Source organism: Papio anubis, chromosome 5 (genome assembly GCF_008728515.1).
Source record: "Papio anubis isolate 15944 chromosome 5, Panubis1.0, whole genome shotgun sequence".
Taxonomy (NCBI): domain Eukaryota; kingdom Metazoa; phylum Chordata; class Mammalia; order Primates; family Cercopithecidae; genus Papio; species Papio anubis.
The window spans coordinates 162,875,157-162,893,667 of record NC_044980.1 but is presented as its reverse complement, the minus strand read 5'-3'; the positions used below and the strand labels follow the sequence as shown (position 1 = coordinate 162,893,667).

General features: G+C 39.5%; 2 protein-coding genes across 2 annotated transcripts in view; one reads left to right on the top strand and one right to left on the bottom strand.

The window, feature by feature from the left end:
- Positions 1 to 3,411, top strand: part of LCP2 (lymphocyte cytosolic protein 2) — a 51,676-nt gene extending 48,265 nt beyond the window's left edge. The window contains exons 20-21 of the mRNA XM_003900500.5: positions 604 to 759; positions 2,674 to 3,411. Of these exons, the coding sequence (XP_003900549.1) occupies positions 604 to 759; positions 2,674 to 2,796 (279 nt within the window). The 3' untranslated portion in view covers positions 2,797 to 3,411. The remainder of the gene's footprint in view (positions 1 to 603; positions 760 to 2,673) is intronic.
- A 2,146-nt stretch (positions 3,412 to 5,557) lies between these two features.
- C5H5orf58 (chromosome 5 C5orf58 homolog) lies at positions 5,558 to 13,115 on the bottom strand. The gene is given in 5 exon segments (XM_031666597.1): positions 5,558 to 5,747; positions 5,749 to 5,831; positions 10,998 to 11,091; positions 11,860 to 11,943; positions 13,033 to 13,115. Coding segments are annotated over 4 exon segments (345 nt in total). The 5' UTR covers positions 11,923 to 11,943; positions 13,033 to 13,115; the 3' UTR covers positions 5,558 to 5,642.
- Between the last annotated feature and the right edge of the window lie 5,396 nt (positions 13,116 to 18,511).

The following is an 18,511-nucleotide window of genomic DNA, read 5'->3' as shown; positions in this document are numbered from 1 at the left end:
ATAATTTATTGAATGGAAATTTAAAGTACAGGACAATCAAAACAGTAGTTTAGCAAATATCAGAAAAAAAGAAAAGAAAAGAGAACATCTGCATTCAATTTTGTTCAAGTGTCTGATGAAGGAAAGACTATCTAGGGATCACAAGGTTTTAAGAAGGGTGAATTTCACGGCATTTGGGTCTTTTCTGACTTTGGATGTGGAAGAGAAAGGTTAGGGAATTAACTCACAGGAATAGTAGGAAGATATATCTTGAGTTAACCAATAAAGTTTTTTATTTCTCCTGGCCTTTTATCCACTCAACCACCCATTATTTATTACTGAACAAAAGATTCCATTTTTATAAGAGACTTTAATGAGATTGACTTGGAAATTTCTCTGATACAATCTCTGTTGCCTTTCTTAATAACAAAATAACTCGTAACACACGGGATCTGTAGCTGTGTGGAGAACTGAATGTTCGTTGAATGACAGGTTTTGCACTCAAGAAGCTGCAAAGTGCAACTGACATGTTTGTCAGATCCCTGGAGGCTGGTCTACTATTCTTGCAAGCAACAAAAATATTGACTTTTACTCTCCCATAATAACAGGAATTTATCTTTTTAGGATGGCACATTTCTGGTTAGAGACAGCTCTAAAAAAACAATAACCAATCCATATGTCCTCATGGTGTTGTACAAAGATAAAGTTTACAACATCCAGATCCGTTATCAGAAGGAAAGTCAAGTTTACTTGTTGGGAACTGGACTCCGAGGGAAAGAGGTAAGGATTTCAAATTTCAACACTTTCCCACAGTCTTTAAATATGCCACTCTGCATGCCTTCCTGGAGCAATCTTTGGGAGTCCATGCTGTATGGCAAATTTACAATTAAATCACATTAGTGAGAAGCCCTTCATTTATTGGAAGAGAAATAAAGCAAAATCTTTGCAACGGTTACTTCTGCCACAGGATTCTTTCTTGTATATCTTTTATTCCAAATAATCATATGTATAATTTTCAAAAGCAAGAAAAAGTATGTTAACTTGAAAAAACCTATTTAGATGGTGTCAAAGGCAAGTTCCTGCTATTATTCACCTCTGTGACATAATTTTAATGTAGGTTGCATTTTAAGTTGACACCACCTGGAAAAGAGGAAAAATTAGAATATTTGCTGGGGTGATTATTCAAATACTTGGCTCATTTCTTAACAAAATGGAGCTTTGGCCTTGTGAAGATGGCCAGATTGCCAAAGAAATTCTTCTCTGTTAGGCCAAGGTTTAGATTCTCATGCCGTCACTTTTTGAGTGATAATCAGAACTGATGGAAAAAAACCCTCAGGGCTAGTTTTTTGCAAAGGAAACTAACAACTGAAGGTAATGCCCCAAACAAATTCTAAGTTCAAAGTTCCAAGAGGAGGACCAGCTGAATCAAACATGTCCAGAATGAGAAACAGCTTACCCATAACTTCGGCTTCACATACTTCTGTCATGATAATGATAATGAATAGAAAAAAAAATGCATACTTGTGGTCAAATGTTTGAATTACTGCTTGGCAGTAGATAGAGCTGCACAGACCCTATAGAAGCAGAGGTATTTGCCCTTCAAGATGTATCTTGGTACAGTGTGGAAACACACAAGTTCAGGCCAACCACTCATTGCAGCTCCCATGGAGGCAGGCACCTAGCAGATTAGTCTTCAAGGAAGTGCATTATCCTGTTAGGGTTCCTAGGTGAGTTGTGACCCATGTCTAGAAAAATGAATTAGGCTTTTCCCTCTCTAGCAAGCAATCAAGGCTGGGGCGATCCAGGCTATGGCTGCAAAGACTTGCCTGCTGAGCCCTTATGAGTGTGAAGGTGGCAGTGAGGACACAGCAGAGAGATCAGGAAGGAACCCCTGTGCCATGCTGCATATCCCACCTCTAGACACCATGAACTGTGTCTGACCTCCTGAGTCCTTATACTTCCTAACACTATTAATGACTGGGGGTGAAACAGAGATACAGAAACCGAAACCAAACCCAAAAACAGAGCAACCCGAGGCAAGAATATTGTAATCGTGACTATGTACATGACCCCTTCATATGAAGTTAAAAATATATGTGTTTCAAATTACATATATATATAAAAATATATATATATACACACACACACACACACGCACATATTTTCTTTTTTTTTTTTTTTTTTTGAGATGAAGTTTCCTTCTTGTCACCCAGCCTGGAGTGCTGCAGTGGTGCAATTTTGGCTCACTGCAACCTCCGCCTCCCAGGTTCAAGCAATTCTCCTGCCTCAGCCTCCCAAGCAGCTGGGATTACAGGCGCACGCCAGCAAGCCCAGCTAATACTTTTGTGTTTTCTAGTAGAGACAGGGTTTCACCATGTTGGTCAGGCTTGTCTCAAACTCCTGACCGCAGGTGATCCACCCGCCGTGGCCTCCCAAATTGCTGGGATTACCAGCGTGAATCACCGCACCTGGCCCATATTTTATCTTTTATCTATGGTTTGTTGGATGTTTATGGGAAATTTTTTTTCAAAGTTCTATAGCAGAAATCATTAAACTAATTGCCACATTTACATTTTTTCCCACAATCCTCATCACTTGAAGAGGCAGGATATATTAATGCAGATAAAAAACTGAAGGTGAAGTTCCTGCTTTTCATTCCAATGTTGACTCATCTCCCTATCTTGACTCTTTCAGGACTTTCTGTCTGTGTCAGATATTATTGACTACTTCAGGAAAATGCCACTTCTGCTCATTGATGGGAAAAACCGAGGTTCCAGATACCAGTGCACATTAACGCATGCAGCAGGGTACCCATAGCAAGTTATAGCCGAGCAAATGAACCATCCTCCTGCCTCTGTTGCCAACATGAGATCAACCAGCCTTGGTCAATGGACAAACACTTAGGACTGAACTGAACCCCTCCCCATGAACACAAGGGTTTTATCCTTCCCTTTAAAAACAGTGTTTGAAATGAAGACTGTCAAATATCCCATAATTTATTTATTCTTCTTCAATGTTTGTAAAGTGCATAAGTCATGTTCACACTTGAAGTCTAGTAGTGCACTGTAATAATTCATTTTTTAAAAGTTTTTTTAATGCCCATTTCAAAATACAATAGTTTACACAGCTACAGAAACAATTTGGGGCAAGTTTTAAAACACTGAAACAGTAATAGTTATTGGTATCACATAAAACTGATTTTCTTACAGCCAAACCTCTGTCAGTCAGAGGCATTCATTAGTTTTATACATGTAATTTGAAAATTACTAAACCTCATTTTCTCAGCAGCAATAATTTAAGAGGCTTCAAAAATATAATTTCACTCTTACTTATTTGGTATTTTTTTCCTGGGGGGATTTTTATGTAATTTTTTAATGAAAAGATAAATGCATGTTGAGATAACTTCTGGGATTAAAATAGTCTTTTGCTTTACTTTTTTGGTTTCCTAAAACAACTTTATTGACTTTTAGTCCATACTGTTACATTTTCATCTTAAAGAAAATTTAAACTACAAATACCAAAACATTTTAAATTTAGGGATGAGACTTTGGTGTATCGTGGGTCTATGTTTAATGAATACATCTGGGGTTAAATTGGCGTTTCTTCACATCTCCACACCCACACTAACCATTACACCTCCCCACCAACCTTCTCTCAACCCCAAAAGCATTGTCCAGGGACATAGATTTTACCAAAGGCTCCCTGGGAGGATGAGGGAGCAACACTTTAGATAAATTTGATCAGACTTTCTTATTAGATATGGCTCTTCTATCTCTTGTTATCCCCCTGACAGCTCTGCCATAAAGTCCCTTCTCCTCATCCTTCCCAAACAGTGCTTTGAAGTAACTAAACTCTTTCCTTCAGTTTACAAATCTCACTTAACAAAAAATATAGGCATTCAGCCAGATTAAAAAACTGGTATTCAGTCAAATAGTGACAATCAGTTGTTCTTCAAGTTTTTCCCTTTGGGACCTTGGTTGTTATTGCACAACTTTTATTAGCAACAATTTTTGGTATCTCTGCTTAATCTGCAAGTTTTCGAAATGGAAGAGTATCTTGCATCTTCATTTTCATGAGCTAATAAAAGGGGTATTGGAAGGAATCTAAGAAGTCACCATTTTAAAACTGATGATATGTTAAGATAAGGAGTATGCGGAATGTAGAGACTTTTAACTGGTAAAAATGATGTTTCACAAAATCTCATCCTTAATAACCAGAAGTTCTCAGTTAGGGTCCAAAACTTGGGAGTTCTAAGACTGAAAACTCTGCATTCATTTACATGTCTATACAATAGGCTATTCAGCAAGTGTTTACTTAGTGGCTCTTCTGTGGTAAACAAGTGAGCTAGGTGCGAGGTAATAAGGATAGCATACACCACAGGTTCTAGTATCGAGTAAGCTCAACTTGTCTTGCTTCACCGTATTCTATCCTTACGATTCAAAAATATCTAAAATGAAGGACCTGATCGATTTCAAAGCAACTATTTGGTAGTGAATCATGTTTATAAAACAAACCAAAGCTCATTTTAAGTCTCTTAGTGGAAAGGGCCATTAGGATTAAGATGTTCTATTCCACGGCTATGACTGAAATCAGTATTGGGAAGCTAATGTTTTCATGACTAGCATTCTCTCTCTGTTCAAGCACTGGCAACTCCTTTTTGCCGGGCCTTGCCTCTTTTGGCCACAGGCCTGTATATGACCCCAGGTGCATCAATCACAGGTGCTCAGAACTCTGCTCAGTGATAAATAGCTTACTAAAGCTGGGTCAGTCAGGGTCACTCTCTGGAATGTTAAACATGAAGCCTGAGACAAGATCTCTCTTCTTTTTTTTTTTTTGAGACGGAATCTCCCTCGCTCTGTCACCCAGGCTGGAGTGCAGTGGCATGATCTCGGCTCACTGCAACCTCCACCTCCCGGGTTCAAGCAATTCTCCTGCCTCAGCCTCCTGAGTAGCTGGGACTACAGGAGCCTGCTACCACGCCCAGCTAATTTTTGTATTTTTAGTAAAGACGGGGTTTCACCATGCTGGTCAGGCTGGTCTTGAACCCCTGACCTTGTGATCCACCCACCTTGGCCTCCCAAAGCACTGGGATTACAGGCATGAGCCGCTGCGTCCAGCCAAGATTTCTCTTTTATCTGGGGTCCCCAAAAGGCAATGCTGTATGTACACTTGGAGCTGCCTGCTGCCCTGCAACTATTCCCATTTACCAATTATCTGGAAGAACCAGTCTACAATAGAAGAGAATGAAGCCAACACACAAAAACACAGTAAAAGGATAAACAAATTAGTGGGATCCCTGAAATCTATTCCAACCATGGGCTTCCAAGTCACATGACTCAATATAATGCTTCAGCTGGTTGAATTGTGCTTGGCGTTCACTACCAGGAGAGTTCTGACTAATACGAACTCATACCATCAATTAATAATTTAGTAGCTCTCTTTCAACCTGAGCCAAAATCAAGCATAAGCTAAAGGATAAGCAGTGACCCACGGCCAATTTCCTATGTCATACACTTGCCATTACTGAAGTAAGTTAAGCCATTCTTCAAAACATTAAACAGCCTTCAAGAACATGAACTGCTTGTTTACAACATTATTTTTATTTTGTTTTAAATTATACATATACAAATTAGTAAACTCAACTCTCCCAAGTATTTGTTACTTCAACAATAAAAACAGAAACTTGTAACAAATAAGAAATCAGCAGAAAACCTGTTAGAAACAAGGGATATATCTGATATTTTAGACTCTTCAAAGAGGGGGTTGTTTTCTTTCTGCTTCTGTTAAGTTCTCAGTCTTGATGGGATGATTAAAATGTAGGATAAGGTCACAAAGCAATAACTGGGAGAGCTCTGTAAAACAAAACAGGAGATATTATATTGTAGCACATATGTCATAAAAAAAACTACTATTGCTTTACGTAGCTATTTCTTCCTAGTTCCTAATTTAGTTTTTCCCAAGTGATTAGTGATAAAACCACAATTTAAGTGTGTCTCATTCTGACTTAAAATAAGATTTATGTATTAGAAAATAAGCGTGACATAAAAACTTACTAAAAGTGTGCTCTTTAACCCAACTTCTCAGCTATATTACTAAACTGCAACTTGATTTTAACAAATTTGATTTATATGGTTTTAACTTATTTTTACCTGTTATACATGCATATAGTACCAAGAATCAGGTAAGTCTAAGGCACGTTACAAAAAATTGCAGTTCCAATCTCCCAGAGGCAACCAATTTCAATTTTTTGTTTGTTTGTTTTTTAAGCTCATTTTGTTTTTGTTGCTTTGGTCATTTCAGTGTGTCTGTTTTGACTACTGTTATTGGGGGGAGGGGTGCGATGGTGTTTACCTCCGTATCTCTAAATTTTTTGCGATTTTTTTTTTTTTCAATTTTCAGTGTTACCTGCCTCTGACACAGAAGATTAAGAGACAGCTCTTTAACACACCCTCTTCTCTCCTGATATACTTTAGGAAAAATTTTTGCTTAGCTCAATTATCTAATGTTTAAATGTTAATTATACAAATACTCTTCACAGCTGAGTCTTGTCATATGACATTTTCCTTCCTGCACGCAACCCACCAGAGTTAATAAATGTGTTTTTTCATTGCTGCAATATCAGAAATAATATTGCTGCATTATCAGAAATGTCCCCCAATTGAGTAAATTTGCTCTTGGGTTATTCAACACCTTAGCTATGCTATTGTTAAACGTCTCTCCTCTCCTGGAGCCTTCTGATTTGCTCCAATCTGAACTGATTGCTTATTAGCACTGCTGTACAGTTGGTATCTTGGGAACTCCCTTCACCAATATCCTTGAGACTCCTTTTATCCCTCCATTCTGTGGAGTGCCCTTTCCCCCAAATTCCTGTGTCTCTTTTTGATCTATTCCCTTGTTTGGTGACACATAGGCTCAGTAATTATCAGAATAAAATTATATGTCTGAAAATTTCTCTACACTAATCCTTAATTAGAAGGTTGACTCGCTATGGAAATCTAGATTGGAAATCATATTTTTTCAGATTTCCAAAGGCACTGCTACATTGTTTTCTAGGTTCCAGTGAAGCTGGAGTCATATGAGAACTTTCAAATGATTGTTTTGTTTTCAGAAGCTTTACAGATCTTTTTGTTCTCTCAGTAGACTGAAATTTCACAACACTCTGCCTTGGTATGAACTTATTTTCATCCACTGTGGTGGACTCTTTCATTGTAGAAACTCATGCCCTTCAGCCCTGGAAAATTTTCTCTATTTCTTTAAAGAATTGCCCGTCATTCATTGTCTACGTTCTCTCTTTCTAACACTCTTATTTGTTGGATGTTGGACTTCCTTCACTTATCTAATCCTTCTCCTCCCCATCATCAACACTTTCCATCTCTGTTTTGTTTACACTCCAGAGGAATTTCTTCATTTTACCTTTCAACCTCTCAAGTTTTTCATTTCTACAGTCACACTTTTAATTTCCAAGAGCTCCTTCTTGTTCTCTGAATATTTTTTACAGTATTTGGTTCCTTTTTCATGAATACAGTATCTTCTCTTCTCTCTGAATACTAATAATTTCTTGAAGTTTTCATCTCCCCTCATTATTTCTGTTTCTTCCTCATTGAATCTGTTGATTTTTTCTCTGCTTTTTATATAAGATATGCTTCTCAAATATCTGTTGTGTCTTAGTTGCCCATATTTAAGACTGTGACACTAAAAAGACAATTGGAAGTTCTGCACCTGTGGTACTCAATAATGTGGGATGATCTGGCTGGGTTATTTTGTTGGGAGAACCTCTGCTATTAGTATCTTTAGATCTTTTACCTTGGACTGGTCAGATTCCTGAGAAAAAAATCTACTTGGAGGGTATAAATCTGGCTGTCAGTATTTTGGTAGCCCAATGAAGAAAAAAAATTCTGGGAGTCTTGTAATTTGGTATGTAAACTTTGTTTCAATATCCTTCTTTACAGTATAGTACTTTCTCTCAACCTATGACTAGTGACTCCAGGGTAGACATCCTTGTTTTAACCTCAAGTCTTTTATCACAGTAAAGGGATAGCTGCCCAGCTATGCAGAGGGCAGAAGAGACCTCAGGGATCTACAATTCTTATATATTTAACTAGTCCTCCTGTTATTATTCAAACTTCAACCCTACTTCCAGAAGATTCTGGTGCCACCATGAATTGAGTCATAGGGGCTATTTTTGGCTTTACCCAGCCAGCTTAGGGTTCAGATTTTCAGACTCTGGGGTTCAGACTTGTCTATTTGCTTCTCCATTTGCCTTTTGTTTTGTTACCTCTTATTGGAATCTCTTTACTTGTGGATTTTTGTCTCTTTAAAAATCAGTTAAATTTAAATCTCAGGTCTACCACTGACTAGTTGCTTGACCTTGAAAAAGTTAAATCTCTCTATTTACACATCTGTAAATGCCAATGGCAACAGTTCCTACCTTATACGATTATTATGAAGACAGTTCATTTATGCAGAGTTCTTAGAAGAGTCCTGGATTACGGTAAATGCTGTAAGGGTTGGCTGCTGACATTATTATTTAGGGGATGAAGTGAGGGTGCACAGAGTGTTCATTTAATCCTCTACATTTACCAGAAGTCTACCTTCCAAGTGTAGCTCTACAGGTCCCTCAGAGCCTAACTGCCTGACCTACCATACAATGTCTCAAGAAAACATCTCTCATAGTTATTACATTTTATTTCAGGAAAGATTATTCTCCAAACTAGAACAATTAGAGTTTGGGGGGAATCTAAAGCTTAACTGTTTTAAATGAGTTCAAGCATTCAGAACCATTTATTCATTTAATAAACATTTTTTAAGAATCTAATCAATCGAGCCACAGTGTTAAGTACTAGAAATACCCGTAAGGAGCTTACAGTTGAGCAGGGATAAGAAAAGTAAGGAAATATGCAATTATAAAATAGTATAACAGGTGATAGCAAAGGGCAGAAAGGATAACATGCTGGCTCAAAAAAAGTTTTCCAATGTAAGTGACCTTGACTACTAATAGTTAACCTGGTGTGTTGGAGATGGGGTATAGCAATGGGATTTCAGAAGGACAAGTATGTGTTGAAGCAGATACAGAAAAGCACTTGTGGATATGCAAATAGTTAAGTATGGCTAGAGCACAGAACATGCAGGAAGAACAGAGTGAGAGACTAGAGAGGAAAAGAGGGGCGTGATCTGAGCAGGTCATATAGTCCATTCTAAGATGTTTAGACTTTATCCTAAGGACAATGGTGAGTCAGTGAGGGTTTTCTGCAGATTGACATTTTAGAGGGAGAATCTTCACTGTGGTGTTGAGGCTGGTTTTGAGAAATGATGAATTAAAGGTAGTCAGATTTCTTAATATGCACTGCAAATTTGTGAAATACATAGCATAAAGCACTTCCCAAACTTATTTGGCCATAAGAACATGAACTCTGTTCTACTGTATACCATCTATTAACATCTCTTGAAACGGCAGGGTTCTCAGATCAAAGTCCAGGAAATGCTATCCTAGGGAGAATACATGGAAAAAGCATAATAGGCACTCACTATTTGGTGCCTAACTAACGGCCACGCCCTCTTCTTCTTGGTGTCACAGCTTGATTTCGTTTGAGGTGTTCCTTTCCCCAGCTCCTGTAGTAAGTTCTGACTGGTCCAAACTGGTCTTGGCAATCCCAGTCCCCTTAGCTGTGGCTGCTGTAAGCATCAGCATATGATGCAAATCTGGCCAATGAAAGGGAAATGTGCTGGAGGGATCTGGGAAAAGACTTATAAAAAGAGACTGTCTATATATCACCACCTCTGAAGGTAATGACCATGAGGAGTGATAAAGAGAGTGAACATGACAGAGCAGAAAGATGGAAAGATCCTGGTCCCTGACAAAATCTTTAAACCTCTTAATTAACTTTAGGGCTGGGCTACCTTGAATCTTCTTGTTTTTCTTTATTGTATAAGTCAGGTTAGTTTTTTGTTATTTACAGATGTAGGCCTCATAAAGACACAAGCTATCTTTAAATACTCAAGAGTTGTTTTAAAAAGAATAACTACATATTCAGTGTAGTTTTCATGGTTAGAAACAGGACTCTCAGGTGAAAGCAATAGGAGAACAGATTTCAGCTAGCCCATGAGAAGGAATTGTTTAAAATGGAATGGATTGACTAGTGAGACAGGAAGTTCCCCAGAATAAGAAATGTTTGGTCAGGGATAGATAATACCTAGAAATCTTCAATCACGGCCGGGTGCGGTGGCTCACGCCTATAATCCCAGCACTTTCGGAGGCTGAGGCAGGCGGATCACCAGGTCAGGAGATTGAGACCATCCTGGCTAACATGGTGAAACCCCGCCTCTACTAAAAATACAAAAAATTAGCTGGGTGTGGTGGCGGGCGCCTGTAGTCCCAGCTACTCAGGAGGCTGAGGCAGGAGAATGGCATGAACCTGGAAGGCAGAGCTTGCAGTGAGCTGAGATGGTGCCACTGCACTCCAGCCTGAGTGAGACTCCATCTCAAAAAAAAAAAAAAAAAAAAAAAAGAAATATTCAATCACAGAGGTTTTCTTGGGATAAAATGACAGAATATGTCTGTGAGGTGAGCGACTAAACATCATGACCTATAAGGTCTAATCCTAGTATATGAATCTGTTTAAAATGAAGAAGCTTTAAGTCACAGAATCTAATTTATATTTTTAATTTGGGATGAACCTTAGGGGCTTAGTAAGAATTCACAAAGACAATGAATTTTGCTGAATGTGACATAGTCTTATAATGGTGTGTTGAAGGGAAGGAAGGGAAGTAAAATTTACAGAGGTTAGACAACCTGATAAGCTTGTTAGTGTCAGGGATGGGAATTCAGGTCTGCTAACTCCAAAGTCGAACATAATTCATCTTTAGAGATCTAGTTCACTTACACTGAAAACATTTCTTAAGAAATAGAGAAATCCTAATTAGTGGGCAAAATTTATTTATACCCCAGCAGAAACATAAATTGGCTCTACCATTTATTTTATAACAATGACATGCAAACATTTTAGTGATTCAATACTTACCTTTTATCTTCTTCAACTCCAAAGAAATTGTGTTAATATTTTTAATTACTTTGTCCACATTTAGCTTATGATCAGTAGCACTCTTCTTACCCATCTGATTTTAAAAGAAAAACAGAAACAATGTATAAATCAATATTTATGTGTACTTTTAAAATATTTACATTTTCAGTATTTCTATAAATCTGTTATTTCAGAAATAATTATGAAACAAATCTTTATAAATGGTAGAAATCTAACATCAAAAGGCATCAATGTGTTATGTAATATTTTTCCAACTGAAAACTCCAACTGGAATTCGTAGGATTCCTCAATCAAACCATATCCACAAGAGAGGGCTTACAATAGAAATAAATACGTCCCCTTTTCAGAAAGTCTCAGCCCTTATAAACTACCTTACAATTTAGCATTTGTGTTAAGATCTTCTCTAATTTTGTTTATGTAAGTCCATGTCTTTTTCTAACTTATTTTTGAATAACAGGGCCCACATATGATTTAGGTACACAGTGAAACTCAAAAAAGAATTTGATTATAATTCGTTAAGAGGATAACTCAATTATAATCCACTAAGAGGATAGCAAATGGCTAGTTTGGTTTTGGGAGTTAGGGTAATAGACATTTTGATTTTGGTTAACCGAAACGTATAAATCAACGCATTACTATGTTATACAGTACCTGTATATAACCAATTGTGTCAGATACAAACATACAGAGAGGTGGTTCACTAGAAACTAGTCTTAAGCTGTTCAGTCTCTCAAAATGACTTGAAAAACTTGATCTCAATTACCATACACAACTCCAGCAGTGGGAAAGGTAGGCATTTGTGGGTCAACCCGCTTCTCCAAAATAATGAAAACAAACTAACCTTTAAGTCAGTTCTTGCCTCTACCTTTTCCTGAGCAGGGAGAATTTCTCCAATTTCTCTCATTTCAGAGCCACTGTAAAAGAACTAATTTTGTTTCCCAGACATTAGTAAAATGTGCTTTGCATCTACCCACAAGACCCTATTCTCCGGGATGTCAGTTATCTTCCCTGGGCATGCCAAACCAAGAGTCAAGTTGGAAGGAAAAAGATGATATTTTAACATGGGGTGGAGTGATGGAATTAAAGAACTTCAAAAACGAGGGAAAAGTTTTCTAAAAAAAGTAAAGTAGAAACTAAATGGTTTTAGAGCCCAAGACAGCGGCCTCTCTCCGCTCTGGGGTCCGGTTCTCCAAGGCCCTCGAGTGCCCAGCGGGTGGCTGGGGTGAGGGCACAGCAGCATGTGGCTGGGACTCGACTGGAGGCAGGACAGGGTTGGGTCAAGCCCTCCCCAGGGAGCTCGGCCAGGCCACTACCTAGAAAGGAGAGGCGGCTCCAACAGCAATCCACCGGGAGTGGGGAAGCGGAGACCAGGCTGTAGGGGCCGAAGGAATGGAGGGTCAGAAGCCAGGATGCCCCGACTCAAGGCCTGATACCACTAAAGCGCCATCTCCCGGCCACAGGACGCCGCCCAGGCCCTCAGCCCCGCGGAGCCATCGTTAGCACCGCAGGTTCTACTCCGAAAGCCCAGCCTCCCCCTTGGCCCAACCGACACCCGGGAGGAGCCCCAGATCTTTGGGGCCCTCAGCGACCCAACCGCCCATGAAGACCCCCCAGATCTTTGGGGCCGTGAGCAGCCCAACCACCCGCTCAACGGCCAAAGATGGAGTCTGAGGCACCTGGAAGTTTCCACAGTCCTCGCCCTCCCACACAGGATTTGGAATGAACCTTAGGGGCTTGCTAAGTTTCTTGCCAAGTGGACAGGATTAGGGCAATGTAAAATGGCCTCAGAGTGACTCTGGCCTGGGGAGAGACACCAGCCGCCCGGCCCACCCAGCCAGCTGCCCCCTTCTCCGCCCAACCGACACCCAGGGAGAGGCCCCGAGGCCAGCCTGGCCCACTGCCCACCCGTTGGGTGGTGGAAGATAGAGCCTCGGGCAGCCTGGAAATTTCAGCGGTCTTCACCCTCCCAAACCAGATCCGGATCCTTCAAGACAGAGCAGCTGTCACTACCCACCCAGCCAACCGTCACCGAGGTTCTGACAGGAGCAGGGAGTCGACTGGGAAGGCGAAGAGGCGCCCCCTGATTGGCCAGCTTCTCCGCCTGCGGCATCCTGGGAGTTGTAGTCCCAGGCAAGGCCCCTACGGAGAAGGTTCTGGATACCGGGTTACAACGGACTCGCGCTGCCACTTGGGCGGAAAAAACACTGACATTCCCTGCCCGCTATGTGCCAGGCCTTTGCAACCCTTATCTCCATTTAAGTTGCACAAGATAGCGGTAGCGTTAAGTGCGGACTCTGGAATAAAGCCGCTTGGGTTTGAATCCTATTCTGCCACCTGCTTAGTTGTATAAATGCAGATAAGCGATTAACCATTCAGAGTGCAGATGTCCTCACCTATCGTGTGGAACGATAATAACTGCCTTCCAGTATTAGTTTGAGGGTTAAGTTAGATAATGCATCAGAGGTGCTTGGCAGATAACAAGGGCCCAGAACTGTTAGCTATTATTATTCCTATAACATTTTATAGGAATGATAATAGTAAAGAGTAGAGTAGCATGAATAAAGAGATGGAAGGTGGTTTTTTTGCTAAGCCGAGAAGATGGGATTCAAGCCGTCTTTTGCTTGACTCCAGAGGAAATCTCTGCCACTGCAACCTTTGAGGCAGGCCCAAAGATTTTTCTTCGTGCTCTGAGAAATTGAGGAGTTTAGGCCTTCAGCACAAGGTGCTATACGACAAGTGTTCGCTGTGTCTATGCCTCCCCTATAGTACACACCAGCCTCTGGAACCATCACCTTCTTGAAAGCCCACATCACAATTGTTGGGTATATTATATCCAATTTCCTTCACTTTAACACTGCAGAATTTGTTGTCGAATGCAATTACCTAGATGAGGAGGGACAGAGGAGAACAGAGCTTAATGATAACCAGTTGTATGATCTTAGAAAAGAATATCTTCCTTATTCTGAGTCTCTGTTTCCTCATTTGTTTTCTTATGAGAGGGATGGGCTAAACCAGTAGTTCCTAAATTGTACTCACTGCTGGGCCACTGTTAAGATTCTGTGCTTATGGCACTCATATTATTATTACCTTCTCCTAAACACCTTATTTTCTCCTGTGGTTATCTACAGGGAGTTTCTAAAAGTGAAGAAGTTTTTAATGATAACCAGCTTCATAAAATACGAAGCTATATTATTACCTTCATATTTTAAATCTACTTATTTTTAAAATTTAAATCTACTTAAAAATATTTATATCACTAATGTTAAATAGAATAAAACACAAAGTCAGGCGAGGCACGGTGGCTCACGCCTGTAATCCCAGCACTTTGGGAGGCTGAGGCGGGTGAATCACGAGGTCAGGAGTTCGAGACCAGCCTAGCCAACATGGTGAAACCTCGCCTCTACTAAAAATACAAAAAATTAGCTGGGTGTAGTGGCAGCAGCCTGTAATCCCAGCTACTCGGGAGGCTGAGGCAGGAGAATCGCTTGAACCCGGGAGGCGGAGGTTGCAGTGAGCCGAGATCGCGCCACTGCACTCCAGCCTGGCGACAGAGTGAGACTCCGTCTTAAAACAAACAAACGAACAAAACTCATAAAGTCATTGGAAAAATAAAGACAGTGAAAATAAGGCATATTTTAAATCATGTATATATGCTCGCAGCCAGATACAGTGTTTTCTGCAGCCTGATCTTTTTTGTTAAAATGGGTTCTTGTTAAGTGTTAGAGAAGTGTTAAAGACAGTCTAGCACAAACCAAGACTTTCTTCTTGATATAATTAGAATGACTGAAAGAGTTAGAAGAGGAATACAAATATGGGGAGAACCAACATAGGGTAAAGCAACATTTATTTCCTAAATTAAGGACATTAATAATATAAAACCAAGCAAAAAGAACTGTCCTCGTTGTGTAATAAAAGCAAGGATAATTTAACATCAAAACAGAGGGAAGAAAATAAAAGGAAGAGGGTCTTAACTTCAGAAAAAGACTAGCTTGACAGAAAGCTTACAGGATATATCCTTTCTCCCCCTCATTTATTTTGATGATGAAGAAGTAAAAAATTCTTCACTTTTAGAAACTCCCTGTGGATAACTGCAGGAGAAAATAAGGTGTTTAGGAGAAGTAGGTGGGTGGAGATAGCATTAAGACTGAGAATCCTAACAATCAAGTGATGGGCACTAGGGTTGGCAGGATGGAGCATCCCCTTGTCCCAAGCACACTGAACTCATTTTTGGGTTCATTGAGTGTTTGCAGGAGCTATCATAGCTCTACTACCTGTGAATTAGAATCCACAGGATTTTTTTTGGCAGAATCTGAAGGTCTTGGATCCATCCAAAATGCTGACTGCTTCTTATGAATACATGCAAACTACTGCTATTTGGAATATATCATCATTAAGCCATTAGTTATTCACAAATAAAAATCAACTTTGTGTTCCTTTTAAATAAGAGTTCTAAGGAGGAAAAAAAAGAGATTTAAAAACTCAGAAAAATATAGATTTAATAATGTATTTCTCTCTATAAAACTGTCTTGGAGCAGTAATGACTAATTATTGCAGTGTTTTCTCTCCTTAAGTAACTATAGATTTTGTGTCTTTGGATTTTTTTCCCCCCTAATAAAATGAAAACTTAAAAGCATGGTTTGCTACTCAGGGCTAGAGACTGTTACAGCTAAGGTCCTAAAAAAAAATCTGTCTTCCTTAATAAGTTTGCAAAGACAACACTATACTGGAACCCAACACAGGTTGCAGTTGTTGATTCTAATGTTAATCAAACAAAAGGATTTAAAAACTGGTAAATGCCCCCATAAAGAGAAAAAGGTGCTGCAGACCAGCAAGGTGATCAAGCATTTTATGGAGTTGCGTGTGTGCACCTTGGCTAATTTTATTACAGATTCTTGACATAAAGTCTTCATTTCCAGGAAAACAAATAGAGTAAATTATCTCACTTCTTCCACTAGATCTCAGGGTTCCCATTTTCCTCCTGTCCATTATCAATTAAGAATGCTGGCCTCTGTGTCTAGGGACTGGCTCCCTGCTGGAGCATCAACCCCCTTCTGAACCTGACTTTGTATACAACCCCTGTGTGCGCTAATTTGGGAGGCAGCAACATAAGCACGCGTTGGATCATTACCTGGGGAGCATGACCAGCATTTGAAAGTTTAAGCAGATTCCTGTGTATCTGAACAACTATTGTGTTTCCCAAAGTCAATCACTTAAGGAAAGCAAGAAGCACGCTGACTTCTGCTACCCTGGTGTGAACTAAAAGCTGGAGTCCTTGTCCACTGTCTTCTTCGAGTAGCTGATGTTATATTATCCATTTTCTTATTATCCATTTTCTTTTTCTATATCATCCATTTTCTTTTTCTTTAAGAGAAACACTTCTGAAACACAAAAGGATATCATTAATGAGCATCCACATTGCTCCTAGGTTAACTGGAACGTTTTCACTTCTAATTAAGAAATTACAGTTCTGTATCAATATTTCCCTCTGAACAGGGTCATGAGATATAATATAGAACACGCAGTTAAATTTGAGTTCCAGAGAAACAACAGATACTTTTTTAGTATAAGTATGTCCTGAATGTTATATGGCCCCCAATTATACTCAAAATGTATTCGTTGTTGATCTGAGATTCAAATTTAATGGGAAATTCTGTATTTTTATTTGCTAAATTTGGCAACTCTTTACCCTAAACACTTCAGTCCTGAAGAAAGAAAAGCAAACAGTGTGAAACTTTGTAGATTCAGTAAATATGAAAGCCAAGAGAATGTTGAAGTTTTCCACTGTGATGTCCAAAGTAATAAAACAGATACACTTACTGTGCCGGAATCTGGCTCTCCTCCTCCGTCAGCGTCCCTGGAATGCAAGAGAGAAGCTAGGTTTTTGAAACAGCAGATGGAAGGAAGCTGACAGTATTCAACATGGCACTGTGTTTTGACAGTTGCTTGCTATGCCTTTTTGTTTGAAAACTCTTTGTGCTTGGCTTTTTAGAAGATGCCTTCATCTGGCAAGGCATATTTATGATACAATTTGTGTTAATTTCCAGAGATCCACCAATCAGAGAATACCTGTCTGTTCCAAAATAAAATATGTTTCTAATTCTCTCATGTCAGGCATCCATTCCCCCATAATACCTCCTCCGATTATTAAAGACATAGATCCTGGTGGGTGTCATTTCCCTCTGGGCATTGCCCCACACCCCTACACTGTGCCCTCATCAGCATCCAGGCAATGAAGAATGAGCATCTTTATCAAAAGACATATTGTGTTCATGAAGTCAATTCCTATAGAATATAAGGGTGTACTCACGTTTTTTATGAAAAAAAGAATGCATATGTGCATAAAAGCAAATCTGGAAGCGTATCTACCAAAATGTTTACAATGATTGTTAACATTAATGATAATGAGATTTGAGGGTGATTTCATTTCTTTGTGATTATTTATTTAGCCTAGTCATAATTTTAACCCCATTTCCTTCTCTATATTTTAACCTCACAGGTCATTTCTCAGCATGATACATCAATCCCTTTAAAGCAGAGCTTCTCAGACTCTGCAGCGCACAACTTAGGGAGCTTGTGAAAATGCAGATTCTGGGGCCCACCTCAAAGACTCAGCTTTAGTGAATCTAAGGTGAGGCTCCCTGAATCTGCATTTTTAATTCCCTGCCCTCCCAACTCCTTCTGTGTTAACCTAGGAGGTCTTTGGATCATGTTTGAGGAACACTGGCTGGCAGTTTCACTGGGCATCTTACACAAGTCTCAAACAATGGGACCGTGATTGAAATGTATTTTAGTTACTGATGCCAGAATTCAAGTGGGTTTTTTTTTCCCTAAGTACTTATATTTACAGTCATCAATAAGAACCTCTTAATTAGGAAAAAATGTTTGGGATAGAACACGCCCCACCCCAGCCCAGCAGAATATGAAGACTCAATGTCTATATTCTCTAAAGTGAGAAGAAGGAGATGGGTATCCCAGTTTCAAGTTCTTTCTAATTTAGGTCTTTATTTCTTCTACTTCCTAGTAATTTTATTTATTTATTTATTTATTTATTTATTTATTTATTTAAGACAGAGTCTCGCTCTGTTGCCCAGGCTGGAGTGCAGTGGTGCAATCTCGGCTCACTGCAACCTCAGCCGCCTGTGTTCAAGCAATTCTCCTGCCTCAGCCTCCAGAGTAGCTGGCATTACGGGTATGCGCCACCATGTCCGCCTAAGTTTTTTTTTTTTAGTAGAGACAGGGTTTCACCATGTTGGCCAGGCTGGTCTCAAACTCCTGACCTCAAGTGATTCACCTGCCTCGGCCTCCCAAAGTGCTGGGATTACAGGCATGAGCCACCACACCTGACCGTATTTTACTTTATTTTATTTTTTGGTCTCTAGTTTCACTTGCCATCATAATGGAAAGTCTAGCTCTAAGATCTGAGATGTTCGATGATTTGTAAAATATTTATGTTTTTGTGTGTCAATTTCCATACTCAAAAGCCCTCTCTACTC